The sequence below is a fragment of the Protobothrops mucrosquamatus genome, unplaced genomic scaffold (genome assembly GCF_001527695.2).
Source record: "Protobothrops mucrosquamatus isolate PMUCROS unplaced genomic scaffold, P.Mucros_1.0 scaffold3262, whole genome shotgun sequence".
Classification (NCBI taxonomy): Eukaryota; Metazoa; Chordata; class Lepidosauria; order Squamata; family Viperidae; genus Protobothrops; species Protobothrops mucrosquamatus.
In genome coordinates, this window is record NW_015389254.1 from 4,596 (window position 1) to 15,648 (window position 11,053).

At 48.9% G+C, this 11,053-nt stretch overlaps 1 protein-coding gene across 1 annotated transcript in view; it reads left to right on the forward strand.

Annotated features, from left to right (window-relative positions):
* Positions 1-6,333, forward strand: part of LOC107297367 (excitatory amino acid transporter 5-like) — a gene marked incomplete at its 5' end in the record, with an annotated part of 10,921 nt that extends 4,588 nt beyond the window's left edge. The window contains 3 exons of the mRNA XM_015826731.1: positions 4,058-4,192; positions 6,024-6,114; positions 6,211-6,333. Of these exons, the coding sequence (XP_015682217.1) occupies positions 4,058-4,192; positions 6,024-6,114; positions 6,211-6,333 (349 nt within the window). The remainder of the gene's footprint in view (positions 1-4,057; positions 4,193-6,023; positions 6,115-6,210) is intronic.
* Between the last annotated feature and the right edge of the window lie 4,720 nt (positions 6,334-11,053).

Consider the following 11,053-nt stretch of genomic DNA (forward strand, 5'->3'; position numbering starts at 1 on the left):
CTCTTCTTCCTTCCTTCCTTCCTTCCTTTTCTCCTTCTTTCTTATTACTTTTTTTTCTTTCTTCCTTCCTTTCTTTTTTCTTTCTGTCTTTCTTCCCTTCCTTCCTTCTTTTTTCTTTTTCTTTCTTTCTTTCTTTCTTTTTCTCTCTATTCCTTCCTTTCTTTTCTCCTTTTTCCTTTTTCCTTTTTTCTTCCTTCCTTCCTTCCTTCCTTCCTTCCTTCCTTCCTTCCTCTTTTCTACTTTCTCCTTTCTTCTTTCTTTCTTTCTTTCTCTTTTCTCCTTTTTTCTTTTTTCTTTCTTTTTTCTTTTTTTCTTTCTTTTTTCTTTCTTTCCCCCCACTCTGCATTTATTTATCTACTTACGTACTTATTTATTTATTGAATTTATTTGCTGCCCATCTCCTAACAAAGGTCTCCGGGTGGCTTCCACCATGTGCGTCAAAGTCTGGATCCAAAGCTTTGCATACACCCCCCAAAAAAATGCTTAATTCGTACAGATGCTCTTTTTCTAGCAAGGGTGGACCCTGCAAGAAGGGGCTGGAGTCATCCCCCCCCCGTTCAGCACCAACTCCACAGAATATCTTGATTAATTGATACACATCTGCTCTTTAAACAGCTCACATCTCTGCTCTTAACACGTTTGCCCCCAAAAAAGGGGTCCCGGGAACGCCGTTCAATAAATCTGCTTCCATCCTGCTGCGCCCTCCCCAGTGGGGCGTCTTTGAGGGGGTCTTTGGGCCAAAAGGACAGGGAGTCATCTTGGCCAGCTTCCCTTCCTTTGCCTGCAACCAACATTGCAGAGCTGCCTGCTTTGATTCTCTGTGTGTGTGTCTGTGTGTGTGTCTCTGTGTGTTTTGTGTGGGTTTTGCATGGTTTTGCAGAAGCCCCTGTTAAGGATACAGGGTAGATTTGGAAGCAATGGGGGGGGACGGGGGAGGTTTCTGACTGAGCCAAAGGTGCCCACAAGCTCTGGTTTAAAAAAACACAAGATGGCAGCCACGAGCGTGCGAATGGAGCTCTGGCTGGTTTTTATGGGCCATCTTGATTTATTTATTGTTTCTGGACCGTCCCTCACAGTCCCCTCGGCCTGAGCTCGGCTGATGCCCAGCCTGGCAGGAACCAGCATCGGAGCCTCTGGGAGAACATCCCGAGTGGATGTGGGAACTCCAGATGTTCCCTCACGGAGTCCTTCTGAAGGGGGCCCTTTGGGATCAGTTCCCTGCCTGCTGGGATCCCCTGCGAGGGAGGGATCCCCCGCTGATTTCTCTGCACTTCCCTCCCCAGGGACCGCTTGCGCACCATGACCAACGTCCTGGGTGACGCGCTGGCCGCGGGAATCATAGCTCACGTCTTCCGGAAGGAGTTCGCCCCAAAGGTAAACCCCAAAAACGCACGAGAGCAGAAGCTCCCGGAGCCCCGAGGGAGGCGGCTGGCTTCCGTTCACTTTCTCCTTTCTCTCCCCCCCCAAAGGACCCCATGAACGAGAGGCTGGTCTGGACAGAGACCGCCTCTCCCCCTCCTCAGGACCCCGTGGGGCAAGGCATGGAGGAGGCCCCGCCTGGGCAGAACGGTCACTGCATCTGCGAGGTGTGAACGCCACAGTTTCCACCACCACCACCACCCGCGACAACATCCAGGGGGCCGGTGCCGTGGACTCTCCGGGACCCGCTTCTGGAGGCGGTGAATGCGCCAACACTGGAAGTTTTTAAGAAGAAACTGGACAGCCATTTGTCCGAAATGGTCTAGGGTTTCCTGCCTGAGCAGGGGGTTGGACTAGATGACCTCCAAGGTCCCTTCCAACTTTATCATTATTATTATTATTCTACTCTACTCTACTCTACTCTACTCTACTCTACTCTACTCTACTCTACTCTACTCTACTCTACTCTACTCTACTCTACTCTACTCTACTCTGTGTTTCTATTCTATTCTATTCTATTCCATTCCATTCCATTCCATTCCTATTTGATGGAAGCCAAAAACCAAGAAATAACCCCATTCTTTCTTCATTTGAGCAGCATCCCTGTGCANGCGTAGCTGGCAAGCGGCAGAGACGGAGCAGGCCGACCACCAGCTGGCCCAGCCCAAGGGAGGTAAGGCACCCGCCGGAAAAGGGGGAAAAAAATGGCGGACAAAAAAAATGGCGGACAGCCTTGCTTGGCGACCCCCATGAAATGGTCGATCGACCCCAAATGGGGTCCCGACCCACAGGTTGAGAACCACTGCTCTACCCAGTTTTTCCAAATGGTTGTCCAGTCTCTTCTTAAAAGACTCCAGTGATGGAGCACCGACAACTTCTGGAGGCAGCTTCTGTTCTTCTGGTTAATTGTCCTCACTGTCAGAAAGTTTCTCCTTATATTCCAGGTTGCTTCTCTCCTTGATTGGTTTCCATCCGCTGCTTCTTGTGCCCGCAGGTGCTTTGGAGGATAGGTTGACCCCTCCCCCTCTTCTTTGTGGCAGCCCCTCAAACATTGGAATCGCGCTATCATGTCCCCCCTCGTCCTTCTTTTCATTAAGCTAGACATTGGTCCTTCCAAACCCCTTGAAGCTCTTGCAGAGGAGTTTCAAGCGGGGGGGTGAGGTGTGTGTGTGTGTGTAGGGGTGTAACTTTTGGCTTTCCACTTCATGCCAGGGGACTTCCCCACAATTCGTTCCCATGTCTTCAAGGCATCTGAACATCCTAGGAAGCATCAGGGTTTGGTATCTTGAGGATGGAGGGTGGATACACACAGAGATTTTCCGAGCTGCCTTCTGCCTGCGCAGTTGTGTTGACGACACTGCCTCTTCTCCTCCCTGGTTGTTTCTGTTGTGTGCCTCCCCCCCCCACCCTCTCTCTCCGTGCTGGGGGAGTGGGCTTCCTCTAATAAGCAGCCCCCGTCTCTCCCAGCTCAGCCACGCTGCCCATCACCCTGCGGTGTCTTCTGGAGAACAACCGGATCGACAAACGGATCGTCCGCTTCATCCTCCCGGTCGGAGCCACGATCAACATGGACGGGACGGCTCTCTACGAGGCGGTGGCCGCCATCTTCATCGCCCAGGTGAACGAGTACGACCTCGACCTGGGACAGCTCATCACCATCAGGTAAGGCTCGGATTCTCCTCTGTCCAGCAGCCAGCTCGACCCTTTGGCAGTTCAGACGTTGCCGCCATGTTTAGCTGCGGTCAGTCATCGTGGCTGTGTCCAAACCAGGATCCTCCAGCTTCATGTAAAGGGGCAAGGTGAAGAGGATTAGGTGGCCAGGTTCCCACTGCGTGCTGGACATTGTGAGCTAAAGTGGAGGGGGGACCTCTCAGGAACCAGCAACGAGAACAACTCCAAGAATGGAAAATCTCTTTATTGTTGATCGCCTCTATTACAAGAATCTCTCCAGATTGTCCGCCTTCCCTTGGGAAACAGCAGATGCAGACCTAAGGATTGGGCCTCAAATGTTTCCTCCTCCTCCTCCAAACGGACGCTAAGCTGGGGTGTCTTTCTACTCCCACTATCAGACCCATGTTACCAACTTAACAACTGCGGTGATTCTACTGCAATGCCACCCCTCGGCGATTTGTACCCCATCCGCAAACACCGCTGATGGCCACTGTGTCTGGTTACCCAGGCTTAGGAGTTCAGATAATGTGATTCGATGTAAATCGGGGTCCCCACGGACACTAGTTAGGGGTGAAGATGCTGGCAGGCTTAACTGGGAGAAGAAGAGAGAAGACCCCTCCCCCCCAGAGCTAACCAGAAACAGCGGAGGGATCTTTGGGGTGATGGTGTTACGGACACGTCAGTCAGCTGTGGCTTGGCCGACTGCCTAGGCCAGGGGTCTTCCAACTTGGCCCTTTGATGACTTGTGGACTTCAACTCCCAGAATTCCTCAGCCAGGCACACGTGCCTGGCTGAGGAATTCTGGGAGTTGAAGTCCACAAGTCATCAAAGGGCCAAGTTGGAAGACCCCTGGCCTAGGCGAGGGCTGAGCTTTCCTTGGCTGGGCTTCGAGGCAGGGGTCCGAGCAGGGGTGCTGGGGGGCTCCCCCTGGCACGGCTGCCCTCTGCTTTCTCTCTACCCCCCACAGCATCACCGCCACGGCCGCCAGCATCGGGGCCGCCGGGATCCCCCAGTCGGGCCTGGTCACCATGGTCATCGTGCTCACCTCCGTCGGCCTCCCCACTGAGGACATCACGCTGATCATCGCCATTGACTGGGCCCTGTGAGTGTCCCCCCCTTCCCCTTCCGGCTGCTCCTCTCGGACAGACACCCCCCCCCCGGGTGGAAGGACAAGGGATGTGCGCGCTCTCTGAGCCGGGCGTCGGCTCACAGGCGTTCCGTGACCCAACTAGGTAACGTCATCAGTGTAAATGGGTGGCAGAGTCCACACTGGGGATGTCCACAAGTTGTTGGGCGATGAAACGTCTGCAAGTAAAAGAACCAAGAACTTTCTTTATTTTTCTTTTTTCTTTCTTTTTCTTTTTCTTTCTTTCTTTCTTTCTTCCTCTCTTTCTTTCTACTCTTCTTCCTTCCTTCCTTCCTTTTCTCTTTCTCCTTTCTTATTCCTTTCTTTTCTTTCTTCTTCCTTCCTTTCTTTTTTCTTTCTGTCTTTTTTTTCTTTCTTTCTTTCTTTCTTTCTACTCTTCTTCCTTCCTTCCTTCCTTCCTTTTCTCTTTCTCCTTTCTTATTCCTTTCTTTCTTTCTTCTTTCTTCCTTCCTTTTTTTTCTTTGTCTTTTTTTCTTTCTTTCTTTCTTTCTTTCTTTCTCTTTCTCCTTTTCTTTCTTTCTACTCTTCTTCCTTCCTTCCTTCCTTCCTTTTCTCCTTCTTTCTTATTACTTTCTTTTCTTTCTTTCTTCCTTCCTTTCTTTTTTCTTTCTGTCTTTCTTCCCTTCCTTCCTTCCTTCTTTCTTCTCTTTCTTTCTTTCTTTCTTTCTTTCTTTCTCTTTTCTCCTTTTTCTTTTTTCCTTTTTCCTTTTTCCTTTCTTTCTTCCTTCCTTCCTTCCTCTTTTCTACTTTCTCCTTTCTTTCTTTCTTTCTTTCTTTCTTTCTTTCTCTTTTCTCCTTTTTTATTTTTTCTTTCTTTTTTATTTTTTTCTTTCTTTCTTTTTCTTTCCCCCCACTCTGCATTTATTTATCTACTTACTTACTTATTTATTGAATTTATTTGCTGCCCATCTCCTAACAAAAGTCTCTGGCTGGCTTCCACCATGTGCGTCAAAGTCCGGATCCAAAGCTTTGCATACACCCCCCGCCCCCCAAATGCTTAATTCCTACAGATGCTCTTTTTCTAGCAAGGATGGACCCTGCAAGAAGGGGCTGGATTCATCCCCCCACCGTTCAGCACCAACTCCACAGAATATCTTGATTAATTGATACACATCTGCTCTTTAAACAGATCTCTGTGTTTGCCCCCCCAAAAGGCGGGAACACCGTTCAATAAATCTGCTTCCATCCTGCTGCGCCCTCCCCAGTGGGGGGGGGTCTTTGAGGGGGTCTTTGGGCCAAAAGGACAGGGAGTCATCTTGACCAGCTTCCCTTCCTTTGCCGGCAACCAACATTGCAGAGCTGCCTGCTTTGATTCTCTGTGTGTGTGTGTGTGTCTGTGTGTGTCTGTGTGCTTTGTGTGGGTTTTGCATGGTTTTGCAGAAGCCCCTGTTAAGGATACAGGGTAGATTTGGAAGCAATGGGGGGGGGGACGGGGGAGGTTTCTGACTGAGCCAAAGGTGCCCACAAGCTCTGGTTTAAAAAAACACAAGATGGCAGCCACGAGCGTGTGAATGGAGCTCTGGCTGGTTTTTATGGGCCATCTTGATTTATTTATTGTTTCTGGACCGTCCCTCACAGTCCCCTCGGCCTGAGCTCGGCTGATGCCCAGCCTGGCAGGAACCAGCATCGGAGCCTCTGGGAGAACATCCCGAGTGGATGTGGGAACTCCAGATGTTCCCTCACGGAGTCCTTCTGAAGGGGGCCCTTTGGGATCAGTTCCCTGCCTGATGGGATCCCCTGCGAGGGAGGGAATCCCCCACTGATTTCTCTGCACTTCCCTCCCCAGGGACCGCTTGCGCACCATGACCAACGTCCTGGGTGACGCGCTGGCCGCGGGAATCATAGCTCACGTCTTCCGGAAGGAGTTCGCCCCAAAGGTAAACCCCAAAAACGCACGAGAGCAGAAGCTCCCGGAGCCCCGAGGGAGGCGGCTGGCTTCCGTTCACTTTCTCCTTTCTCTCCCCCCCCCAAAGGACCCCATGAACGAGAGGCTGGTCTGGACAGAGACCGCCTCTCCCCCTCCTCAGGACCCCGTGGGGCAAGGCATGGAGGAGGCCCCGCCTGGGCAGAACGGTCACTGCATCTGCGAGGTGTGAACGCCACAGTTTCCACCACCACCACCACCCGCGACAACATCCAGGGGGCCGGTGCCGTGGACTCTCCAGGACCCGCTTCTGGAGGCGGTGAATGCGCCAACACTGGAAGTTTTTAAGAAGAAACTGGACAGCCATTTGTCCGAAATGGTATAGGGTTTCCTGCCTGAGCAGGGGGTTGGACTAGATGACCTCCAAGGTCCCTTCCAACTTTATCATTATTATTATTATAGATGAGATGAGATGAGATGAGATGAGATGAGATGAGATGAGATGAGATGAGATGAGATGAGATGAGATGAGATGAGATGAGACACAAAGATAAGATAAGATAAGATAAGGTAAGGTAAGGTAAGGTAAGGATAAACTACCTTCGGTTTTTGGTTCTTTATTGGGGTAAGAAAGAAGTAAACTCGTCGTAGGGACACGTACATTCCTCTGCGCTATCAGCTATCGGTTCTCACCTGTGCAGGTGAAAGCCAAGCCCCAAGCAGGGACTTCAGCGGGACGTGAAGAGACCTCCAGTCCTATAAATTCAGGGAAGGCCTTGCTCAATTCCAGAGTGTCTTCACTCCTCCAGAAGCGGTCCGAGGGTCCAGAGATCTCAAATCGAACCAGTTCAACTATCATTTCCAATATTTTGAGTGGCTGAAGACTTTTTCCCTGCTGGCTTCAGGAAATGATGCTGGAGGAGCTAATGATTTAGCCGCTCAGATTCACACGTTTGTGAGAATAGAGTCACGGTTTTGAGGGAGAACTTCAGAGAGAGCTGTCTTCTCACACCTTCTCCTTGGAAAAAAACGGTTGGATGAAAACATCTACAAAACATCTACAAAAAACGTTTATCTGGGCCTGTGAAGGACCTCGGCTTTGCCTCCAGCTCCAGCTCTGTTTATTCATTTAAGAAAATCTATATGGTCGCCCAACTCACCCTCGGTGACTCCGGGCGATTCACGAAGAGAGTTTAATCTGGATCTTGAGAGTCTCTATTTTCTCTTAGTAATGAAATTGTTCCTAGAAGACGTCTGTTTAAAAACAAATAACCCACACCTGAAAATGTAAATAACTGAATTAGCAATATTAATAAAATAATTTTTGTACGCTTTTTTTCTGAGTCATTTTGTATTGCTATAAAAAGAAAGGCAAAGTTTTCCACTGTCCAGTAATAATAATAATAATAATAATAATAATAATAATAATAATAATAATAATAATAATAATAATAATAATAATAATAAATAAAGTTGGAAGGGACCTTGGAGGTCATCTAGTCCAACCCTCTGCTCAGGCAGGAAACCCTACACCATTTCAGACAGATGGCTGTCCAGTCTCTTCTTAAAAACTTCCAGTGTTGGAGCATTCACCGCTTCTGGAGGCAGGTAGTTCCACTGGTTAATTGTTCTCACTGTCAGGAAGTTTCTCCTTAGTTCTAGGTTGCTTCTCTCCTTGGTTAGTTTCCACCCATTGCTTCTTGTCCTGCCTTCAGGCGCCTTGGAAAATAGCTTAACTTTAAGGGGGTGTTGCTCCACTGTGTTTCTTAGCCGAGGGAGCCAGCGTTGTCTGAAGACACACACAAAAAACCCTTAGTAAGGACACACCTGGAATGCTGCATCCAGTTTTGGTCACCACGTTACAAAAAAGACGTTGAGACTAGTGGTCTTTGACGTGTAGGGTGTTGGAAAGAGTAGTACTCTTTCTCCTGTTTTTTAAGACATATAAGAAACAGCAGGGGGAGGTCATCTGTTACTTTGGGGTGCAATATCTTGAGTTTATATCTCCCCCCCCTCCCCATCACAACTAAGCTATGCAGGAGACGCCCTCAAAGTCCTTACCTGGTCCTCAAAGGCTGGAAGGTCCAGACCGGGGAGAATAGATGAAAGTGGGATCGAAGCAAGACCGAGCTGCTGTTGGTATATCGGGGTTCCCTCTCCACATCCTGTCACCTTCCCAGGTAGACCAGACAGGAAACACGGCCAGATGTGCTAAATCTGCTTTATTCTAAGGCAGGGGTTCTCAACCTTGGCAACTTTAAGACTTGTGGACTTCAACTCCCAGAATTCCTCAGCCAGCAAAGCTGGCTGAGGAATTCTGGGAGTTGAAGTCCACAAGTCTTAAAGTTGCCAAGGTTGAGAACCCCTGTTCTAAGGCTTCGTTAAGAGAATCTTGCAAGTCTGAAAGTACAAAGCTCCCACCGTCTCTTTTTACAGCCTGATAAGTCAGGGATGATCCCTCCGGAGTTTCTTTCTCTGCCTGTTGTGCAGCTGGGGGGGGAGGGCTACCCCTTCTCTTATCTAATGGTCCCACAGGCAGCATCAGTCCCACCCCTCTCCCTCAAGGTCTTTCCCACACACCGTTACATCACCCTCCCTTCAGATTCACCCTCCCCTTCCCAGGGGAAACAGATTGTGGGCTGTGAGAACAAAATGTAAGTGTCACCCCCACCTCTCCTCCTGGTAACTCCCCAAGGTAACACCAGGTGTTTCCTCAATTATCTTCTCCAGTTCAGGTGACAGCTGCTCCTCCATCGGGAATCTGTCTCAGGGGGCTGGACTAGAAGATCTCCAAAGTGCTCCCAACTTTGTTATTCCGTTATAATTCTTTTATTTTGATTTGCTTAGTCGCCAACTGCTAAAATCCAAGCGTAGTTTCTTGGAATTTCTTGTAGAAATCGAAAATTTTGTAGAAAACCACAGCAAGTCAGCAAATTGGGCAACTGTTGACTACACGCTGTGTTGACTTGCAAGTTCTGCCTTTTGTTGCTATGTCTGACACCAGCACTTTTATGGGTATGACTCTCCTATCGCTCAGTAAAATCAGGATCCCCGATTCTTTGCTTCTCTCCTGAAGCCGGGGATCTCTTGACTGCTCCAATTTGCATGGGATCTCCTGTGTTGGATCCCACGGAGACCCCCTAGGAGGGCACCATCCAGTTCCTCAAATGCTCTGGAGAATAAGTCAACCAGTAAAGGAAAATATTTGTAGCTGAAATGAGGGTGGGGGTGTCCCTGGTGCTCTCTGAGCAAGGTTGCTTTTTTGGAAAATGTTTCATGACCCAAACTAGGTAACATCATCAGTTTGGGTCATGAAACGTCTGCAAGAAAACAATCAGGTTCAGAGAGCATCAGGGACCCCTCAGAATACTTTGATCCCCTCTTCTTTGTGGCATCCCCTGAGATATTGGAACACTGCTATCCTGTCCCCCCTTGTCCTTCTCTACGTTAGACTAGACAATTCCAGCAACCGTTCCTTATATGCTTTAGCCTCCAGTCCCCTAATCATCTTTGTTGCTCTTCTCTGCACTCTTTCTAGAGTCTCAGCATCTTTTTTACATCGTGGTGACCAAAACTGGATGCAGTATTCCAAGTGTGGCCTTACCAAGGCATTGTAAAGTGGTATTAACACTTCACGTGATCTTGATTCTCTCCCTCTGTTAATGCAGCCCAGCACCGTGTTGGCCTTTTTGGCAGCTGCAGCACACGGCTGGCTCATATTTAAGGGATTGTCCACTAGGACTCCGAGGTCCCTCTCACAGTTGCTACTATTGTGCAAGGTTTCTGTACCTAATCCGTACCTGTGCATGTGGTTTTTCTTGCCTAAGTGTAAAACCTTACTTTTCCCACCACAGAATTTCATTTTACTAGATAGGGCCCATTGTTCAAATCCTTTGGGATCCTGAGCTTGTCTTTTGTAGCGTTGGCTACTCCTGCCAGCCTGGTGTTGTCTGCAAATTTGATGAGTTCCCCATCTATCCCCTCCTCTAAGTCATTTATGGAGAAGTTATGGAGATGGCACCAGTCTTGCAAGTCTCTCCCAAGAGAGGAATCTCAAGAAGGGACTCCAACGGGCCACTCAGCATCTGTGGCAAGTGGACGGACACAGGGCCGATTTGCAGAATTGCCACGATGTGACCAGCGCGCTTCTGAATTGCATTTTGCAATTGAATTGCAAGATTGTCAGGTCCCCAAGAACTTGTGTTGAAGTTCCTTCCCAACCAGGAAGTCATGAGGTATTTCGAAGACTTCTCCGCCAAAAGCAAGATTAATCTCCAGATGATCACACACTGTGTCTTGAAAGCCATCTGAACACAAGATAAGGCGACCGGGACAAGATAAGGTGTCTCTGGTGAGATTCGTTCTTAGAAGCTTGTGTCGACTTCTGCTGAAGACCACAACCTGTTTTTTCAAGATGCTCACCGAGATTGCGAGCATCTGCTTGAAATCTTTTCCAGATATCAGTAAAAGATCAGTCCCTCGCTGGATCTTCCCCTTCTTGAAGGCCAAGACAACGTCCGGTCTCCCCTAAACATCTGGTGCTTCATCTGTTGATATTAGAAGTCTAGACAGGCCATCTGCAGGTCCCACCTGTAGCCCTGGGTGCGATTCATCTAGTCCTGGGAATCTGAACTCATGGCAAGTAAAGAGAGAATCTCCAACTATCTTCATTTTCCATCTGTAAATAAGGCTTTTTGGCTGGAGAAGGTTGATTCAATTCCTGCAGGAGAAGAACCACCTTGGAGGGTTGAAGGATCATCATCAACACCTTAAATGTGATTATTATGATTTTGCTCCCGTTAACAGCTGCAGTGTTAATTCTGAAAATAGCCGAGGCCTCCAGACGGCGGGTTCATTGTGCAATCCCCTGTCATCATTCCCTGGAAGAAAAGGGCCCAGACCTTGCCTGCCCCACTTCCATTTCTTAGAAGGCAGAAAAGGGGAAGAGGGGG